This window comes from Hemibagrus wyckioides, linkage group LG11, assembly GCF_019097595.1.
Source record: "Hemibagrus wyckioides isolate EC202008001 linkage group LG11, SWU_Hwy_1.0, whole genome shotgun sequence".
Classification (NCBI taxonomy): domain Eukaryota; kingdom Metazoa; phylum Chordata; class Actinopteri; order Siluriformes; family Bagridae; genus Hemibagrus; species Hemibagrus wyckioides.
Window position 1 is genome coordinate 27,079,539 of NC_080720.1, and position 22,424 is coordinate 27,101,962.

The 22,424-nt window shown below is 37.2% G+C and overlaps 1 protein-coding gene across 1 annotated transcript; it reads right to left on the reverse strand.

The window, feature by feature from the left end:
• Positions 1-1,805: 1,805 nt before the first annotated feature.
• On the reverse strand, positions 1,806-21,544 carry LOC131361751 (uncharacterized). The gene is made up of 12 exons (XM_058403281.1): positions 21,400-21,544; positions 17,486-18,270; positions 16,677-17,378; positions 16,294-16,537; positions 11,522-11,538; positions 9,220-9,921; positions 8,837-9,081; positions 7,256-7,389; positions 5,370-5,484; positions 3,085-3,148; positions 2,206-2,949; positions 1,806-2,093 (listed from the first exon to the last, which is right to left on the reverse strand). The coding sequence occupies exons 2-12, from the start codon at positions 17,550-17,552 to the stop codon at positions 2,038-2,040; spliced, it is 3,090 nt and encodes a 1,029-aa protein (XP_058259264.1). The 5' UTR covers positions 17,553-18,270; positions 21,400-21,544; the 3' UTR covers positions 1,806-2,037.
• Positions 21,545-22,424: the final 880 nt, after the last annotated feature.

The following is a 22,424-nucleotide window of genomic DNA, read 5'->3' on the forward strand; positions in this document are numbered from 1 at the left end:
TATTAACAGTTTATATTCATAAGTAGTAACATTTCAAATCAATATGTAACACACTGCATTTGTTTTTATTAAAGCATGTGATTTATTGCTGGAGATATAAACACACACACACACACATACGAGCGCCTGGCAATTTCAGCTTTCCCTGATGTAGTCCAGCATCAAAAACTCACTAGTGTATTAACAAAAATTTATGACAAATGCTTACAAATAACAGTGTTGTGGTTTAGACTAATGTTATTTTGTTGAAATGTAGTTTTTAAATTAAAAAAGTATTTAATTGAATTATGTAATGGGTCAGCGAATAAAGTCCCTGGCTGGGAGTAGAGAGAGTAAAAAAAGGAAGCCTTAAAAAGGGTGTGAATTGTGCTTAGTGTGAAGATCAACACTGTAGAGCAAATATGGAGAGTGCTATAGCAACACTGAATAGCATGTGAAGTCTCCCATATCAGTGTTTTGTAAAAAGTCAAAGGTAAAGCTGTAACTTGAAGTCTCCTTTCATTTCGAAGATATTGCTTTAGTTCTGCAAGGCATGCTTTTACATGCTTTTAAGTGTGCACAATGAGCACAATGTAATAATCTGTTTACTATCTTTGAAGATTATTACACTGTGCTCATTTTGATAGCACAGTTTCAGCAATTCATTAATAATAAATAAATACAACAGTCACAAATGCCCACGCTCCTATTTAACATGTTTTTTTCAAGCCTCCAAAATGCATCCCTCACTGCCTCATCCTCAACTTTGCTATTTCTATTTTCAGTATGATGTAAACGCCTGTTGACCTGCTGGGGAATTTAATGCTTTTAGAGAATCCACTTTCTGTTTGTTCTGCTTCCAGATCTGTCCTGTAGATGGCGCTGGTGCATTTATCCACAAAGACTGTGTGACTCTTGCCTGAAGGATTCACAGGGCATCTAGCAGTTTAGAGATTGAAACCCCATAAATCACATAAAATGAGTTAAAGCAATCTTGAAAAAAAAAAAAACAGGACATAGGACACAGTGATAATAATTTTATTAAATCTTGTCAGACATGCACCAATACATTTAGAAATAATAGGCATATTTTTCCAATATTCTAAAGAGCATCTTCTGTATATGGTAAATACATATAAGCCTTATTTATTCCAGGTTTATGATGTTGAAAACGTCTTTAAACCTCCTGAAAGGTCCTTTAATGTTCACAGATTTGAGTCTAAAGAAATTTGCATCAGATTCATCAAACCACTGATTTGAGTAAAAATGATAGATCAGCTACAGCTGCATTGAAGCAATGCTCTTTATATAAAAATATTAAATATATGCACATTATTTACATAGAAAGAAAATTCACTGTTTTTACATGGGATCGAAACTCAATCTTCTCATTAGCAGGCCAGAACCATAAAAACTGTCCTGTCTTCCACTTTATACACGTGATGTGGTAATGAATGAATAAATAGAAAGCATTCAGTAGATTACTGTAAGGTATCTGAGAAGTGCAAAACAAAATAACAAATCCAAAAAAACAACGACAATTCAGAAAACAAAATAACTGTTTTCCAAGAACCAGAAAAATAAAATGTGCAAAATAATATAACATTTAAATACAAACATAACATTAAGTGTTATATTGACATATATTGAGAAGTACTGAAAATGTGTTAAATAATATAAATTTACAATAACATTACTAAAATATAAAAAATACTATATATATATATATATATATTTATTTTATATATTTATATTATATATTTATATATTTTATACATTACTAAAATATTAATAAATACTATATATTTTCAGATACGTTACACACACACATATATATATATATATATATATATATATATATATATATATTTATATATGTATATACAGCTCGAAATTTATTCATTTCGGAAATGAAATAAATCAGATTTTTTTAATTAATTAAATTTTCATTTTTCCACTTAAATATTTTACTTCATTTTTCAGTATTCAGTTTTTCTAGAGTTGAACATTGTCACTCTAGACTTGCAGCTTTAATCAGTCCGAAAGCCAGTGAAGTTATTAAAGTGCCTGAATCTCATCTATGTACTTGCTCTTGGTCCGTATCCACTTCTTCACTGACTTAAAAAAAAAATTACAGACAAGAAAATCAGTTAAACAAGACCAGGAAATACAGTGGCAGTATTTCTGTGATAATACTGTATAATGGTCTTGCAGAAATGTACTTACAAGATGGACGAGTTCCCTCCATACTTTCACGTCTCCGCTTAAGCAAAGGTTCTTCCTCAGTTTGTTTTTTATTCATATTAAGTCTCTTCTGGTATCTTTGTTTTAGCATTTCTATTTTGTCCTCATACCTTTTCTCCAGCTCTCTGGTATCTTGTAGTAATTTACTCTGCATTACTTCATAGTAAACCTGTGGCAGAAAGAAATCACCCTGATTTTCTTCCACCATGCTGTCTATCTCTTTAAGCAGTCCTGGGACATGGGTTTCAGATTCATTCGGCCCCATAACATAATGTCTGCCTCTGCACTTTTCCAGGAGTTTTTCTGCTTTCTGAAAGTGTTTTTTCATTGTGGATTCCTCCACATGTCCTTTACACAAGAAAAGCACCACAGTGTGATGCCAGACTCTCTTAGAGAGCAGCTCCATGTGTCGACTTGTTGATTCAAGTTCATTTACAGATAGTTCATCTTCATGGTTTATGGGTATCACCAGAACCAGCGCATGGGGACCTGGAGGACAAAGTGTCACACTTCGGACGATTTCATTTTTAATTTCCTTTGTAGTGCACTCTATAGAAATTCTGTCCCATCCTGGTGTGTTCACTACGTAGATCTTCCTTCCTTCCTGTTCACCTTCATGTAAAAGACACTCTTCACTCTCTTCATTCAGCGTTCTGTCTCCCAGGATGACTCCGGCTACTCTGTTCTTTCCAGCTCCAGCTTTTCCCAGCAGTACAATCCTGCACTCTGTATAGAGAAAATGGACCTCCTTCAGTAAAATCACAACAGTGATTAAGCAAAGAAGGTGAACAATAAACTTTTTCTCAAAGCGTAAATATCATTATGCTCAAAAGAAACAAAGTATTTGAGAAGATATCTAACCTGGAGCCTTTGGTGAGGATCCACTTGCCATGGCTGTATTACTGTTGAAATTTATTACATGTAACTTTCACTTTTAAATTTCCATCAATACATTATTTGAGAATTGTGAAGGGAAGATTGATTTCTGTTCACAGAAGCAAAACACAGAAAGTCAATTGAAATGTAACTACGACAAGGGTGTAACTTTGGTTTGAGAAGTGGGAGGGACACACAAAATGGGGGGAAATGTTTTTGAACTGAATCCCATTTCCTGCAATCCATGGGCGTCGCTAACATTTCTACTCAGCCCCCTTAAAAATTCTGCGATTCTCCATAAACTGTACAAACTGGTGATCTCCTCAGTCCTCTTTAAATTTCATATGAAAACTCCGGCAGACTTCGGCTCTTCCCCGTCTTTCAGCGCGTTCTGCAATCCGCAGAGCGAGGATCAGAGGACAAGCGTGTGTGTGTGAGTGTGTGTGTGTGAGTGTGTGTGTGAGTGTGTGTGTGAGTGTGTGTGTGAGTGTGTGTGTGTGTGAGTGTGTGTGTGTGATCAGTAAGACTCGTATTTGGCTTATTCAGTTCTCAAATGTTATACACATCTATGCAATACAGTGGAATGCTGCAATAAGTTTACCATCATACCCTGTTAGTCAAACCTTTATTTTATTTTATTTCTTTATTTTTTTTTTTTACTACTATATACTCATTGGGGGCTGAGCCCCCCTTAAATGAAAATCCTAGAATCGCCCCTCGCTACTTATATTCAACTACTTATATGCTGTTGTTCACAAAGAAATGTTACTACATCATATGTGCCTTCAGTTAACATGAAACCTTTATACAGATTAACAGTAAACACATCAAAACCATCAACATCTAGTGCTGACTAAATGCTACTGCGTCACACATGTAAAGTTTATATAAAACTGTGAAACCTTTATTCCCGTGATGTTTTTCAAAAATCAAAAATAACGCTATCGTGTCAGATAATTTAATCTTACTTACATGATTTGTCAAGTCAAGCTTCAGTTATTTCTGGGTACAGATTCGCACAGTGAAGGTTTCACTAGAAGTAAATCAAGTGTTCTTCGAGGGAGTATACCTTTAACATACCAGGAAGTACAATAAAACTCATCCAAGGTTGTAGAGTCACGAGGCGCTCAGAGCCAGAACACCAGAGGGAGCCATCGCCCGAATATTGACTGTATCTGCCTACTTCCGGTTTATTCGCGTATTTAAGCAGTGTGCTATCTCAGCTCCTATGCGAAGCATTGTTTCTGTGAGTTACTTGCCAAGCCTTGATTGAGTCTCTGTTTAGTTTGCCTAGTGTATGACCTTAGCCTGTCCCATATTGACTACGAGTTTCGGTTTGACTTTCGGTTTTGTTCACAGTGTTTGTTTTCTGGTTTTGACCCTTTTCGCCTCGTTTCCTCGACTTACGATTTTGCCTGCTGTTTATATAATAAAATCTGCGAATGGATTCTAACACCCCGGTGTCCGACGAGTCCTTACATAGAGTGTGTCTATTGGTTTATTTTGAAGACAATGCCAAATGAATACCACAGACTGAAAACTTCATAACATTCTGTATGAAGATTAAATTTAAAATTAAAGTTAAATGGCTGAGTTTGATAAACAACAAAGGTCCAGCTGCTGCTGTAATTTCTTCTTCATCCAGACACAATCTCACTGACGTTGCTTTGACTCATTTGCTCTCCGTGATTGCTGAGGAAATATTCTTCACATAATGTCTTGACAAATTTCTGAATAACTTCTGTAAACCATGAGCATACTAGTTATCTCAAAAATCTGAGGCATCATCCTTAAATCTTAGCATGTTGGATAAATGGCATAAACACTTAATAGCTTGGACACAATTTGTCATGTTTTTTTGGTGGAAACTTCTTGAATTGGCACAGGAGTCTTCTTTCAATCTCCTTCCAATGAGGATACATACTGTATGTCATTACTTACAGTACCTAGTAATCCTAGTGTACTCATGTTTGATGCAGGTGAATTAAAGACGGCTTTGGCTTTGGTTTAGTTTGCTCTATATTTCTCTCTGGTTTCTTTTAGATTTTCCCTGGAATAAAAGATTATTTAAAAAAAAAAAATCAATTTCCATTCTTCCCCCCACTTGTGTGTGTATGTGTGTGTAGATTCCCAAACATGATCATACAAAAAAGGCTTAAAGCATTTAAAAGCAAGTAGCTAATGTGATATAGTCTACACTGCATTTTTTATGAAAACACAGAAACATAACTGTGATAATGAATCAGAAAGTGGTATCATCACACACTTACTTTCACTTTGGCAGCAGCCACAGCCGGAGAAAGTCCATGACCGGAGATGCCACTGCAAGATTCAGCTGCCAGATGCTGCAGTCTCAGCTTTGTGCAGAATATCAGGAACTCATTTCTGTATTAACAGTTTATATTCATAAGTAGTAACATTTCAAATCAATATGTAACACACTGCATTTGTTTTTATTAAAGCATGTGATTTATTGCTGGAGATATAAACACACACACACACACACATACGAGCGCCTGGCAATTTCAGCTTTCCCTGATGTAGTCCAGCATCAAAAACTCACTAGTGTATTAACAAAGATTTATGACAAATGCTTACAAATAACAGTGTTGTGGTTTAGACTACTGTTATTTTGTTGAAATGTAGTTTTTTAATTAAAAAAAAGTATTTCATTGAATTATATAATAGGCCAGCAAATAAAGTCCCTAGCTGGGAGTAGAGAGAGTGTCTATTGCTTAAAAAGTGTGTGAATTGTGCATAGTGTGAAGTTCAACACTGTAGAGCAAATATGGAGAGTGCTATAATTATAGCAACACTGAATAGCATGAGAAGGTCACCTCAGGTGATCATGTGACAAGTTGCTTGATCGTTTCAGCTCAACTGAAATGATTGGATGCTAAAGTAAAAAAAAAAAGAGGTACTGTGGGGTTTTTTTTTAATCAGTTAATATAATATTTATAATTTTATAGTCATTTACTGGCAAGAGGGTTGCCCATAAAATTCTGCAAAAACCTACAGTACTTAATAACTGTAAGCCATGTTTACAGCAAAGAATTGTAATATCTTACATGGATAAAATAGAGATTAAATTGAGGTTGAATCAGTAACACACCAGTAACAGTAAATTAACAAAGAAATTACAGCCATTTTTGAAAAGAAATAAAGTAAATCGTAAAATCATTCTTTTTTCTTATTCTTTTCTTTTTTTCCACAAATTTCTTAATTCAAGTAAAAGTTTTTTCCACCCCTGGGGTTTGTTATTATTTAGAGGGTAGCCTATACATCCCAAATGGCACACTATTTTATGTGCTGTATAACAGAGGAAAGTGAAAGGTGGGAGGTTTTTTATTCATTTTCTACAACTGTAGCTCTGTGTTACAAAATCCTCCTCAGTCTTATCAACTTTACCAACTATCACAGGCCAATCTCGTTTGAAGCGCTACCAAACTGGTAGAGCATCTTCTGAATCAGAACTGCTATGATATTTTCTAGCTGATCAATACAAACTGATCAATAAATGTCTGAGATTTTTAAATTGCCTTGCTGTTATTTTCTTGAGTAGTATTAATTCAGAAACTCATATAAACTGGCAAGGACGATCTACTACTTTGACCCTCTCACACTGTGATTCAGCAGCTTGTAGTTGATCAGACAAGCTGGATTATTCAACAGGGAGTAGTTCAGGCTGTACAACAAATCATAGGTTTATATGAATTCACTTGTAATATATATTATTGTTTCTGTAGTAACAGAGTATTCACAGATTTGTATGGTGGAAGTTCCACAAATACAAATGAAAAATGTGTGTGAATTTTGATATGGTAAATTTTCCCCATGGTGAAGTGTTTTGTAAAAAGTCAAAGGTACAGCTGTAACCTGAAGTCTTCTTTCATTCTGATGATATTGTTTTAATTCTGTAAGGCATGCTTTTACAGAAGAGTACACAATGAGCACAATGTAATAATCTGTTTACTATCTTTGAAGATTATTACACTGTGCTCATTTTGATAGCACAGTTTCAGCAATTCATTAATACAGTCACAAATGCCCACGCTCCTATTTAACATGTTTTTTCAAGCCTCCAAAATGCATCCCTCACTGCCTCATCCTCAACTTTGCTATTTCTATTTTCAGTATGATGTAAACGCCTGTTGACCTGCTGGGGAATTTAATGCTTTTAGAGAATCCACTTTCTGTTTGTTCTGCTTCCAGATCTGTCCTGTAGATGGCGCTGGTGCATCTATCCACAAAGACTGTGTGACTTTCTGGGCAGAAAGCTTCACAGGGCATCTAGTAGTTCAGAGATCAAAACCACATAAATCACATAATATAAGTTAAAGCAATCTTGAAAAAATAGGACATAGGACACAGTGCACCAATACATTCAGAAAAAAATAGCCATATTTCTCTACATTATAAAGAGCATCTACTGTATATTGTAAATACCTACAAGCCTTATTCATTCCAACTTTATGATGCTGAAAGCTTCTTTACACCTCCTGAAAGGTACACAGCAGTCAGCATGGGCACCCTGACTGGTCTGCAGCCATGGAGCCCCATACGCACCAAACTGCAATGCATTGTGTATTCTAGACACCTTTCTATCAGAACCAGCATTAACTTCTTCAGCAATTTGAGCAACAGTAGCCCGTCTGTTGGATCGGAGCACACGGGCCAGCCTTCACTCCCCACGTGTATCATTGAGCCTTGGTCGCCCATGACCCTGTCGCCGGTTCACCACTGTTCCTTCCTCGGACCACTTTTGATAGATACTGACCACTGCAGACAACACATCAACTTTGAGGACAAAATGTTCACTTGCTGCCTAATATATCCCACTAACAGTTGCCATGATGAGGAGATAATCAGTGTTATTCACTTTACCTCTCAGTGCTCATAATTTTATGTCTGATCAGTATATATTGTCGATCAAAGCACTAGACACACCTCCTCTTAGAAGGAGCTGTATTTATTTCTTTGTTTTAAATGGAGCTACTGCTGTGCTGTTAATTGGTCAGATGGTGATTAATTTCCTATAAAAGCAGCCCTAGCTGCGATGTTTCTATTAATATGCTCAGTCTAATATATTACTGTTTCTACAATTGAGGCCAAAGGTTTATATAAACTTATACTGATAGTCATCTCCCAGAGAAAGCAGTAAATAATTAAATGTCCTATAACAACAATATGAATTTGTAAAAAATAATTATGAATGAATAATGATAGATAGAAACAACTTTACTGTTATTTCAAAGTACAGGTACATGCAATAAACTTTTTAATAGTGAGTGGAAGCAGACAAGCTGATGTACATGTAAAAAACAATATCATCTGTTACACCAAAGTACAAATTTTAAGCATCACCAGCTCCAACAATATCAGCGTAAATTAAATTAAAAACAAAATTTACAAAAGACATTTTAATCAAAAGTCTGTATTTTTAACATACAAGAATAATATCTAAAAAAAAATTACATTGGCACTCTCATTTAGATTGGCCGAAATGTCTCTAATGAAATGTCAGATATTACATCCGCACACATAGATAGTCACTTCACACATGATGCAGAGACATAATGTTCAAATTCCTTGTAAATGTAAAACCCACAGTATTTGGCAATGAAACTGATTCTGATTCTGAGAAACCCTTCACAAAAGTGATGTGGTAGTTCAGTCAAGCTGTGTACACTGTAGTCTCAGATTCCTGTTTTTATTTTCAGATAATCTGTCTTGATTATCGTACTAGACTGACCAGCCACAAACTAATGAGCAGTGCTGAAACAAATCCAGTGACAATCCCCAAAACTGCCCCATTTGTTCCATTCTGAGCTCCTGCCACTGAGCCTATAAGACCACCCATGAAGGACATTAGGATCACTACTACTGGTTTGAGATAATTCCATGGCAACTGGTCCTGATTCATGTTCTTTTTGGCCTCAGATCCCGGTCTTTGACTTTCTGAATCTTCTTTATGTGCAGTAACTGTGAAAAGATATAGAATAGACAGCAGAGATGTATTACTTAATTTATTCCACTAAAATAAATAAGATTTTCTTTCTGAACTAGAGTCAGTGTCATGAATTCAGTATTAATACGAACATGTTATGAAGTTATACTTACTACTAGGACGTGCCCCTTGGAGGCTTCCACGTCTCTGCCTAAGCACATCTTTCTCTTCTACTTTTTCTTCACTCTGCTGTTTGTTTGTTTTCTTCTGTGTATCTTCTTTGTATGGCATCTTGCTTTGCATCAGTTCATTGGCAGTCTGTGGCAGGAAGCAATCACCAGCATTTTCTTCCACCATGCTGTCTATCTCTTCAAGGAGTCCATGGACCTGGGTTTCAGATTCACTCAGACGCATAACACAATGTCTGCCTCCACACTTTTCCAAGAGTTTTTCTGCTTTCTGAAAGTGTTTTTTCATTGTGGATTCCTCCACATGTCCTTCACACAAGAAAAGCACCACAGTGTGATGCCAGACTCTTTTAGAGAGCAGCTCCATGTGTCGACTTGCTGATTTAAGTTCATTTACAGATAGTTCATCATCAGCGTTTATGGGTATCACCAGAACCAGCGCATGGGGACCTGGAGGACAAAGTGTCACACTTCGGACGATTTCATTTTTTATTTTCTCTGTAGTGCACTCTATAGAAATTCTGTCCCATCCTGGTGTGTTCACTACGTAGATCTTCTTTCCTTCCTGTTCACCTTCATGTAAAAGACACTCTTCACGCTCTTCATTCAGCGTTTTGTCTCCCATGATGATTCCGGCTACTCTGTTCTTTCCAGCTCCAGCTTTTCCCAGTAGTACAATCCTGCACTCTGTAAGAGAAGATGGACAAAAACATGACAGATGTGTACTTTTTCCTTAAAGTACAAATATCCTTATGCACAAAAAATAAAATATTCTGAAAGATATCTAACCTGGAGCCTTTGGTGAGGAACCACTTGCCATGGCTGTATTAGTGCCCAAATTTACTACACCTGCCATGTAACGTTCACTTTTATATTTCCGTCAAAACAAAACGTTCTTATTTGAGAATTGTGGAAGGGAAGATTGATTTCTGTTCAAAGAAGCAAAACACAAAAAGGTAATCCAAATATAACTTGTACAATTACAAAGAATTTCAATGTTTACAAATGAATTCATATTAAAACTTTTCACCCTGTTGATCTGTTCCACTTATTGTAGTGTAACAACCTGGAGCTGAATTAGACTTATGTCATAGGATTTTATGTCATAACAATAGCCCATAAATGGAAGTGGAAATTATCACAGCATTTGCTTTTTTTTTCATAAATTATTTTTTATTAACTATTTTTAACTATAATTATAATACGTCAGTATTATTGGCTATTGTCTGTAGATTCATGACATAACATTCAGATTAGATCCAGTTCCATGTTGTAACTACAACATAATGGAGGCAAAGGTGGATTCTGCCCGAATAGTGGACAAAACAAACCATGACACATGAACAAGGAGAGCAAAAGCGTAACAATAGGAGCATAAATATGGGGAGCAAGACAATCTCTGGCAAAGGAACAAACACATGAAAGCATCAAGCGTTGTAAGTCAAAGAAAGAATGAAACAAAGGAAGTTATTGAAACACTACAAAAAAGGTAAACATGATAATGGTGGACATGGAAAACAGCAAAAAAGTTTCAAAAGGTGTGTAAGGTTGCCCTCATATGGACATGGAGATATTTTCCACAGCGACTGCAACTCAGAAAGTTGTGAATACTTATGCATGCCAATGTATACTGCAAAATTACACACAAGTGTAGAGAGTAATACTGTATTATTAGACAGAATATAATACTGAACAGGGCAACAATACAAAATGCCTTTCTTGTTGTCGTTTGTCAGGGATTGCTACTTATTTTCAATTTGCCTTAACTAGTAGTAAAACAATCCAAATAAATGCTGTTGTTCACATTTATACACAAAGAAATGTTACTACATCATATGTGCCTACAGTTAACATGAAACCTTTATACAGATTAACAGTAAACACATCAAAACCATCAACATCTAGCACTGACTAACAAAGAAATATTACTGCATCATACATGTAAACTGAAACTAGACATTTAATACATGAAACTGTAAATCCTTTATTCCTTTGATGCTTTTTTTTAATAAAAACAACTCTATTATGTCAAATAATTTTAAAAAAAGATGTTATTACTTACATTATTTTATGATTTGTCGTCAAGTTTTAGTTATTTCCGTGTACAGACTCACACAGTGAAGGTTACACTACAGGTAAATCAGGTTCTCTTTGAGGGCATATCAGGAAGTACAACAAACACTCATCCAAGGTTATAGAGAGTGTCTATTGGTTAAAGTAATGACACTTTATCATTCCATGTTCTTATGGTGTAAAGGTTACCTTAGTTCAGAAAGTGATTGCTCACCTGTCCAAACCTGTGGACTGGATTAGAAAACGTATTGAAATAAGATGGTATCATAATCTGTATGTAATACTGTGTTCAGCTATAAAATTTCAAACAAAACACACATTATTGTATTTATTTCTTTGTTTTAAACTGATCAATACCTCAGTGCTGTTAATTCGTCAGAAGGTAATTCATTTCCTATAACATCAGCAGGTTTATATTAATACACTCAGTCTAATATATTATTGTTTCTACAACTGAGGCCAAAAAGTTTATGCTGAAGATATTCAGCTCCACACATACATTTCAGTACATGCATAAAGCAGCAAGATAAAACTGTAAAAAATTAAATGTCACTAATAATTTATAATCCCCTTTTCATAGTTGAAAAGTAATGATGGAGCAACTAAGCAGGAAATTATCTGAATATAAGTTTTTCATGCCCTGGAACAACTCTAATTATACACTAATTAGCCATAACATTATGACTACCTGCCTAATATTTTGTTGGTCCCACTTTTGCCTCCAAAACAGCCCTGACCCTTGAGGCATGGACTCCACTAGATCCCTGAAGGTGTGCTGTGGAATCTGGCACCAAGATGTTAGCAGCAGATCCTTTAAGTCCTGTAGGTTATGAGGTGGGGCCTTCATGGATTGGACTTGTTTGTCCAGCACATCCTGCAGATTCTCGATTGGACTGATATCTGGGGAATTTGGAGGTCAAGTCAATACCTCAAACTTGTTGTTGTGCTCATCAAACCATTCCTGAACCATTTCTGCTTTGTGGCACGGCACATTATCCTGCTGAAAGAGGCCACAGAGAATACCGTTTCCATGAAAGGGTGTACATGGTCTGCAACATTTAAGTAGGTGGTACGTGTCAAAGTAACATACACATGGAAGGCAGGACCCAAGGTTTCCTAGCAGAACATTGTCCAAAGCATGACACTGCCTTCGCCAGCTTGCATTCTTCCCATAGTGCATCCTAGGGCCATGTGTTCCCAGGTAAGCAATGCACACGCACCCATCGATGTGATGTAAAAGAAAACATAAATCATCAGACCAGGCCACCCTCTGTGATCCAGTTCTGATACTCATGTGCCCATTGTTGGTGCTTTTGCTGGTGCACAGGGGTCACCCTGACTGGTCTACGGCTATGCAGCCCCATACGCAACAATCTGTGATGCACTGTGTATTCTGACACCTTTCTATCAGATCCAGCATTAACTTCTTCAGCAATTTGAGCAACAGTAGCTCGTCTGTTGGATCGGATCACACGGGCCAGCCTTCACTCCCCACATGGATCAATGAGCCTTGGCCGCCCATGACCCTGTCTCCGGTTCACCACTGTTCCTTCCTTGGACCACTTTTGATAGATACTGACCACTGCAGACCAAAAACACCCCACAAGAGCTGCAGTTTTGGAGATGCTCTGATTCAGTCGTCTAGCCATCACAATTTGGCCCTTCATTAAACTCACACAAATCCTTACGCTTGTCCATTTTTCCTGCTTCTAACACATCAACTTTGAAGACAAAATGTTCACTTGCTGCCTAATACACTATATTGGCAAAAGTATTCGCTCACCCATCCAAATAATCAGAATCAGGTGTTCCAATCACTTCCATGGCCATAGGTGTATAAAATCAAGCACCTAGGCATGCAGACTGTTTTTACAAACATTTGTGAAAGAATGGGTCGCTCTCAGGAGCTCAGTGAATTCCACTGTGGAACTGTGATAGGATGCCACCTGTGCAACAAATCCAGTCGTGAAATTTCCTCGCTCCTAAATATTCCACAGTCAACTGTCAGCTGTATTATAAGAACGTGGAAGTGTTTGGGAACGACAGCAACTCAGCCACGAAGTGGTAGGCCACGTAAACGGACGGAGCGGGGTCAGCAGATGCTGAGGCACATAGTGCAAAGAGGTCGCCAACTTTCTGCAGAGTCAATCGCTACAGACCTCCAAACTTCATGTGGCCTTCAGATTAGCTCAAGAACAGTGCGCAGAGAGCTTCATGGAATGGGTTTCCATGGCCGAGCAGCTGCATCCAAGCCATACATCACCAAGTGCAATGCAAAGCGTCGGATGCAGTGGTGTAAAGCACGCTGCCACTGGACTCTAGAGCAGTGGAGACGCGTTCTCTGGAGTGACGAATCACGCTTCTCCATCTGGCAATCTGATGGACGAGTCTGGGTTTGGCGGTTGCCAGGAGAACGGTACTTGTCTGACTGCATTGTGCCAAGTGTAAAGTTTGGTGGAGGGGGGATTATGGTGTGGGGTTGTTTTTCAGGAGCTGGGCTTGGCCCCTTAGTTCCAGTGAAAGGAACTCTGAATGCTTCAGCATACCAAGACATTTTGGACAAGTCCATGCTCCCAACTTTGTGGGAACAGTTTGGAGCTGGCCTCTTCCTCTTCCAACATGACTGTGCACCAGTGCACAAAGCAAGGTCCATAAAGACATGGATGACAGAGTCTGGTGTGGAGGAACTTGACTGGCCTGCACAGAGTCCTGACCTCAACCCGATAGAACACCTTTGGGATGAATTAGAGCGGAGACTGAGAGCCAGACCTTCTCGTCCAACATCAGTGTGTGACCTCACAAATGCGCTTCTGGAAGAATGGTCAAAAATTCCCATAAACACACTCCTTAACCTTGTGGACAGCCTTCCCAGAAGAGTTGAAGCTGTTATAGCTGCAAAGGGTGGACCGACGTCATATTGAACCCTATGGATTAGGAATGGGATGTCACTTAAGTTCATATGCGAGTCAAGGCAGGTGAGCGAATACTTTTGGCAATATAGTGTATATCCCACCCACTAACAGGTGCCATGATGAGGAGAGGTAGGTGTTACTGTGTCACTTCACAAGTTAATGATTTGGAATTTACAGTACTGTAAACTGAAACATGTAGTAACTTATTACTATTGCCTTGGGTGTTACTTTGCTTAAGGAATAAAACATACTATGTTTTTATTGTGGACTTCAGTAGTGATCACCAGAAAGCAGGTTGATGTGCATACATATCTTCATGGAAGAAAAATCCATGCACTGTAATCTGAATAAACCAGTTTTGCCAGAGGTGTGTTCAAACTTGTAAGAGTGATTATGTAGAATGTGGAGGACATTTAAGTTCACTTAGAAAGAGAGTCCTTCTGCCACCTAGTTTTTTATCAGGTATTTATTTTCTCTCCTTTTGCTCTATCTCCATGTGCTATAAACAAAAGAACTATTAAGGTTGGAGAAATGTGCAACAAGGCAAGAATGAGCTTGTCACAGTGATCTGATGGCAGTGAAATGAATCTGAATCTTCTGGGATTTTCACTTTACATTTAAAGATACCCTGTTTCTACTTGAACATCATGAAATCTGAGGATTGTCAAATTTTAAAAATCAACAGCTCCAAAAGTATAACCAAAAAAATTAAATATACAACAATAAATAAAATTCCCAAAATATATTTTAATCTTAAATGTGTGTCATTAACATACAATAATAATATTTAGATAGATGTCTGGCAAATGCATGTGTCAGTTATTGTATGGTACATGCATACCAGGTGAAGCTTTATTACTGACTAAATGACATGTCAGATATTATATCTGATAAGGTTTTTTACATATCTTGGAACCTTTCTGACAGTAACACAAACACACACACACACACACACACACACACACTTAAGGTCACTTCATACATGATGCAAAGACACAGTACACTGTTTGAGAAACCATTCAGAAAACCAGGGATAGAACCTCTGTATTGTAGTTATATAATTATTGGAACAAGTGAGATTTTTTTTCCCAGGCCACCAACCAATTTTACCTTTAAAATAAATTGGAATTTGAGAGCTGTGTCTGTCTAATGCATAAAATTACATTTCATTGTGCTTTCTATATAGAGGGACACTGGTGGCTCAGTGGTAGGTTTCTTGCCTACCGTGCAGAAGGCCAGGGTTCAAACCCCAGCCACTGGATGCAGTGCCAGTCCCAAGCCCAGATAAAAATGGGAGGGTTGCATCAGGAAGGGTTTCTGGCCCTGGTAAAACCAGATTTTTCTCTCTGACTAATATATTTAATACACAAACTGACTCTTATATCCTGAAGCAACAAAGGTACCTCAATAAAAACAAATCAGTTTCATGTAGTTATACACTGTCATGCCATTCTAAAGGATCCAAAAAGCTGAAACCCTTAAATTGTCTCAAGTTAAGGTTAAATATATATTACACTGAAGAGAAGACTTCACATTTTTTATACACATCTCTCTCATGTTTCTCTCTCTAACCATAACCCACCTATCAATAAACAGTCTATTTGATGACAAAACTCCACATTAGTATGATATAAGCAGTATATGCAAATATGTACAAAATGTTTTATTGTCATCTCTTGTATAGTTTCTTTTTCTTTTGAGGAAAGCATGTTGATGGTTGTAGATTTTGGTGTCCAAACCTTTTTTGAAACAACCCCAAGATTAAAAAAAACTATGATCTTGTGATCTTTATGTCCTTTTTTGCCTCCTTGACCATCTGTGTGGAGAAAAACTGTTCACTTTCTCATTTCCAGCAATCATCCAGTGGCATCAGGACATTGCATTGACTTGTGCAGAAACAGACCAAACGCTTCAGTTAATCTAACATTAAACATCAGAATAGGGAGGAACCATGATCTGACTTTTTCCAGTGGTGTTTTTTTTCCCCCCAATTTACAGCTATTCACTCTCAGTGAACCTGTGCATACTGTAGTCTCAGATTCCTGTTTTTATTTCTAGATCTTTGTGTCTTGACTACGTTATTAGACTGAGCAGCCACAAACTAATGAGCATTAGTACAACAAATCCAATGACAATCCCTACAACTGCCCCCATTGATCCATACAGGGCTCCTGCCACTGAGCCTATAAGGGCACCCATGAAGGACATTAGGATCATTAAAACGGGTTTGATGCAATTCCACGGCAACTCGTCCAGATTTATGTTCTTTTTGGCCTCAGAAGCTTTGAGACTTTTTGAACTTTCTGTATTTGTAGTCACTGTGGAGAAAATATAGTATAGACAGCAGAGAAATGCATTATTATATTTTACTGGGGAAAAAAGTTAAGATTGCTTTTCTTTCTGAACTAGAGTCAGTGTCATGAATTCAGTATTATAATGTTATGAAGTTATACTTACTATTAGGTTGTTCCAACTGGAGGCTTCCACGTCTCTGCCTAAGCATACCTTTCTCTTCTACTTTTTCTTCAACCTGCTGTTCATTTGTTTTCTTCTGTGTATCTTCTTTGGCTGATATCTTGCTCTGCATCACTTCATAGTAAACCTGTGGCAGAAAGAAATCCCCAGCATTTTCTTCCACCATGCTGTCTATCTCTTCAAGGAGCCCTGGGACCGGGGTTTCAGATTCACTCAGACGCATAACACAATGTCTGCCTCCACACTTCTCCAAGAGTTTTTCTGCTTTCTGAAAGTGTTTTTTCATTGTGGATTCCTCCACATGTCCTTTACACAAGAAAAGCACCACAGTGTGATGCCAGACTCTTTTAGAGAGCAGCTCCATGTGTCGACTTGCTGATTCAAGTTCATTTACAGATAGTTCATCTTCATGGTTTATGGGTATCACCAGAACCAGCGCATGGGGACCTGGAGGACAAAGTGTCACACTTCGGATGATTTCATTTTTAATTTCCTTTGTAGTGCACTCTATAGAAATTCTGTCCCATCCTGGTGTGTTCACTACGTAGATCTTCCTTCCTTCCTGTTCACCTTCATGTAAAAGACACTCTTCACTCTCTTCATTCAGCGTTCTGTCTCCCATGATGACTCCGGCTACTCTGTTCTTTCCAGCTCCAGCTTTTCCCAGCAGTACAATCCTGCACTCTGTAAGAGAAGATGGACAAAAACACAATAGAAGGTGGACAATAAACTTTTTCTCAAATCACAAATATCATTACAAAAGAAACAAAATATTCTGAAAGATATCTAACCTGGAGCCTTTGGTGAGGATCCACTTGCCATGGTTGTATTAATGCCAAAATTTATTACACCTGCCATGTAACGTTCACTTTTCAATTTCGGTCACAATTTTGTTCTGTTTATAGAAGCAAAACACAGCAAATCAACCTAAATGTACCTAGGACTATTATAAAGGATTTTAAAGTACCCAAATTAGTTGAATGTACAACAACCTGGAGCTGAATTAGACTAAACTAGGATTTTATATCATAACAATAGCACATAATATTCAAGTATGTGAGTGGGGGATAAAGGTGGGCTGGGTTGGGGGCAGTAAACTATCCAAAGTCCAGAAGCAAGTGTAATGCTTTAACATGATGCTACTAACACCATGCTTCACTATGGACATTGTAACCACATTTTTTTTTTACTATTTACTATATTTTGTACATAATCTTTTGAAGTATATGTTGCTAATTGCTAATCATTTTCAAACTATAATTATATTAAGTCAATATTATGGGCTATTCAGTATATGATGATTTCAGGTGGCACGGTTGCTTAGTGGTCAGTATGTTCGCCTTACACCTCCAGCATCCTGGGGTCAAGTCTCACTCCCGCTCACTGTGTGTGTCGAGTTTGCATGTTCTTCCTGCGCATGGTGGGTTTCCTTCCTCTAGGCTGATTGGAGATTGGAATCTCTAAATTGCCTGTAGTGTGTGAGTGAATGAGTGTGTGTGTGCCCTGTGATGGGTTGGCACTCTGTTCAGGGTGTATCCTGCCTTGATGCTCGATGATGGCACAGGCTCTCTGTGACCTGATGATAGATCAGATACAGACAATAATTTCAACAAATGAAATGAAATGATGATTTCATCCAGTTCCAGGTTGTAACTGTCACATAATGGAGGGTACAAATGCAGATATTTATTTCAAATGTGTAAAAATGAACAAAAACAAACCGTGATACATGAACAAGAAGAGCAGGAGCATGAGTATGAAAAAGCAACAAATATATAGCAACAATATAAAGAAAAAGTAAACAGAGGGACTAAAATAAAATAAAATAAAATAAGGGACTGGGTGTGAATACTTATACATACTGCAACCTTACACACAAGTGTAGAGAGTAGTATTATCAAATAGAATATAATATTGCACGGAGGTGGACAGTAAAGAAGTACATTTACTTGAGTACTCTACTTAAGTACACTTTTTGAGTATCTGTACTTTACTTGAGTATTATTTTTTCTGGATACTTTTTACTTTAACTTCAATACATTTGAAAGACAAATACTCTACTTTTACTCCACTACATTTCTGTCAAAGTCATTGAGTAGAAAGTAGTTACATTAATCATAGGATGATTCTTTTCACTCTTGTAGCGTCACATGTTGTAAAGTTCAGTGGTTTTCCATGATTTTTTAACTCAATTGATCAATTGCTGACAAAATGGACGAAGATATGCTTTGTATATTATACACCACCAACGCATTGGTAATGATGTTAGTTAACACACAAAAACATATGCTGTGTCCAAATTCTCATACTATGTGTCCTATATAGTATTCAAAAATAGAATTAGTATGCCCCAAATCGTAGTATACTGAAAAGAGTATTCCAAAAATTCCTGGATGGTCTACTACTTCCGATAGAAATTCAAAGGGCAGAACAATGCACACTCTAACGGGTAATATTGCCCACAACGCATTGCACAGAGGAGGGAGGAGCCTGGACAATTGTGTAAATGCATATTAAAATGATGTAAATGAATTGTGGAAATATATATAACTCTTTGTTAAAGCAGTGTTGCTGTTGGGTGGTTGTACAGCTACAGTTGTGTAGCTGGGTTTTAAAGCAGGTTAGATTTTTTTTTTCTGACCAGTCTTCATTTACAGACCATTTGATTGAAATGTGCATGAGTGGATACACATAGATGTGTACAGGTACATCTCAAAATTTAGAATATATTGAAAAAGGTCAATATTTTTGTCACTCAGTTCAGAAAGTGAACCCCATTTGCACATAGAGTGAAATATTTCAAGCCTTTATTTCTTGAAATTGTGATGATTATGGCTTACAGATAAGGAAAACCCCAACATTCTGTGTCTCAGAGAATTAGAATTTTGTGAAAAAGTTCAATATTGGAAAGTCATGGTGTCACGCCCTAATCAGCTAATTACCTCAAAACACCTGCAAAGGTTTCCTGAGCTTTTAAATGGTCTCTCAGTCTGGGTCAGTAGGCTACACAATCATAGGGAAGACTGCTGACTTGACAGTTGTCCAGAAGACAGTCATTGACACCCTCCACAAGGAGGGTAAGCCACAAAAGGTCATTGCTAAAGAAGCTGGTTGTTCACAGAGTGCTGTATCCAAGCATATTCATAGAAAGTTGAGTGGAAGGAAAAAGTGTGGTAGGAAAAGGTGCACCAGCAAAAGGGATAACCACAGCCTTGAGAGGATTGTCAGACAAAATCCATTCAAGAATTTGGGGGAGCTTCAGACGAATCCTAGACATGGCCTACAAATGTCACATTCCTCGTGTCAAGCCACTCCTGAACCAGAGACAACGTCAGAAGCTGATTTCATTTTCCAGCAGGACTTGGCACCTGCCCACACTGCTAAAGGTACCATAAGCTGGTTCAATGACCATGGTGTTACTGTGCTTGATTGGCCAGCAAACTTGCCTGACCTGAACCCCATAGAGAATCTATGGGGTACTGTCAAGAGGAAGATGAGAGACACCAGACCCAACAATGCAGATGACCTGAAGGCTGCTATCAAAGCAACCTGGGCTTCCATTACACCTGAGCAGTGCTACAGGCTGATTGCCTCCATGCCACGCCGCATTGATGCAGTAATTCATGCAAAAGGAGGCCCACCCAAGTATTGAGTGCATAGAAACGAACATACTTTTCAGAAGTCTGACATTTCTGTTTGAAAGATCCTTTTTTTATTGATCTTATGTAATATTCAAATTTTCTGAGACACAGAATTTTGGGTTTTCCTTATCTGTAAGCCATAATCATCACAATTTCAAGAAATAAAGGCTTGAAATATTTCACTCTGTGTGATGAATCTATATAATATATGGGTTTCACTTTCTGAACTGAGTGACAAAAATATCATGACCTTTTTCATGATATTCTAATTTTTTGAGATGTACCTGTACGTTTTTGTTGGGGGTGATGGGAGTGTGAAATTAAAAATGAAAATGATTATACCTGTCTTTTTTGTCAATTCAGTTGTTTAATTTCTATAGGTTTTGTAACATTCTAAAAGCTCTTATTTCCAGAGATACTACAAACTGGTCAGTATATTCACTAGGTTGCTACAAAAGGTACTGTAAGTATTGCATGCAACAATAATAAAGCAATGCGTTGACATTTACTTTTGATACTTAAGTACTTTTAAAAACAAGTACTTCTGTACTTTTACTTAAGTAAAAATCTGTCTTTACAACTTTTACTTGTAATGGAGTAATGTTTGACCAGTAGTATTTGTACTTTCACTCAAGTAAGGAAGTTGTGTACTTCGTCCACCTCTGATATTGCACAATACAAAATGGATTTCTCGCTGCCATTTGTCAGGGATTGCTACTTAACTTCTAGTATAGTTATAAAAAATATATATATAAAGAGACATATATTTCTGTTACATATTACTGTTGTTCACATTAATACACAAAGAAATGTTATATCATATGTACCTACAGGTAGCATGAAATCATTATGCAGATTAATAGTAAACCCATCAAAAATATCAGCTTCGAACAACGCAGCTTAATTACCTAACAAAGTATTAGCTATTGCGTCACACATGGAAAAAGTAAACACGCAACCTTATAAATCTTATTCCTTTAATACTTATTTTATTCCTTTTTATTTTTGCTTTTTTATAATCAAAAAATGATATGTTGCATCAAATAATTAAAAGGAGAACTTACATTTTTATGATCTGTCATCGAGTATAGGTTATTTCTGTGTACAGATTCATTAAGTTGATGGCTTCAGTTCAGGTAAGTCAGGTTCTCTGTCAGGCCACAGAGGGTGTATACTTTTCACTAACATATCAGGAAGAACATGAAAAAATGAACCTCCTCAATGTCTTGTTATGTCTGTTGCATAAAATAATGACGCTTTATCATACGATGTTATTGGAGTGTTCCTTAGTTCACACAATGTTTGCACACCTGTCCAGACCTGGGGACTGGATTAGAAAGCTTCTTGAAATAAAATGTTATTATTATAAGATCAGTATTAAATATTGTTTACAACTTTATATTGTCCATTAAAACACTGGACACACCTCCTTTTAGAAGCACGTTATTGTATTTATTTGTAATCTGCACCACAGTTTATTGGTCAGAAGGTTTCCTAAAACAGCAGCAGGATTCTATTAATACGCTCAGTGTATGTTATTGTTTCTGTCTAAAGTCTGTATCATTAATATACTGTTGCTTCCTTGAGCAAGGCCCTTAACCCCACCTGCTCCAGGGGCGCTGTATCATGGCTGACCCTGCGCTCTGACCCCAACCCCCAAGGATGGGATATGCGAAGGAAGAATTTCACTGTGCAGTAATGTATATGTGACAAATAAAGATAACTTAATAAAGACTTAATAATTTAATACAAGGATGATATCTAGATAGATTTTGGCACTTACACACAAGCCGCAGCTTTATTAAGGACCAATTTGTTTCTAATGACATGTTATATACTACATCCTCAAACGTTTTTTTTAACATATGGGTATGATAGTAATAGAATATTGCACACACACTCACACACATACTGTATACTCCAAAGGTCACTTCGCACATGATGCAAAGACATCGTACTCTAGCAGTGTACAATTTACAGAAGACAGAGTCTCTAATTTGCAACACCCTTTGAGAATGATATAAAGCACACAAAAAAAAAAAAGCACCTTTAAGAAACCCGTCAGAAAACCTGTGTTAGAAGCAGTATA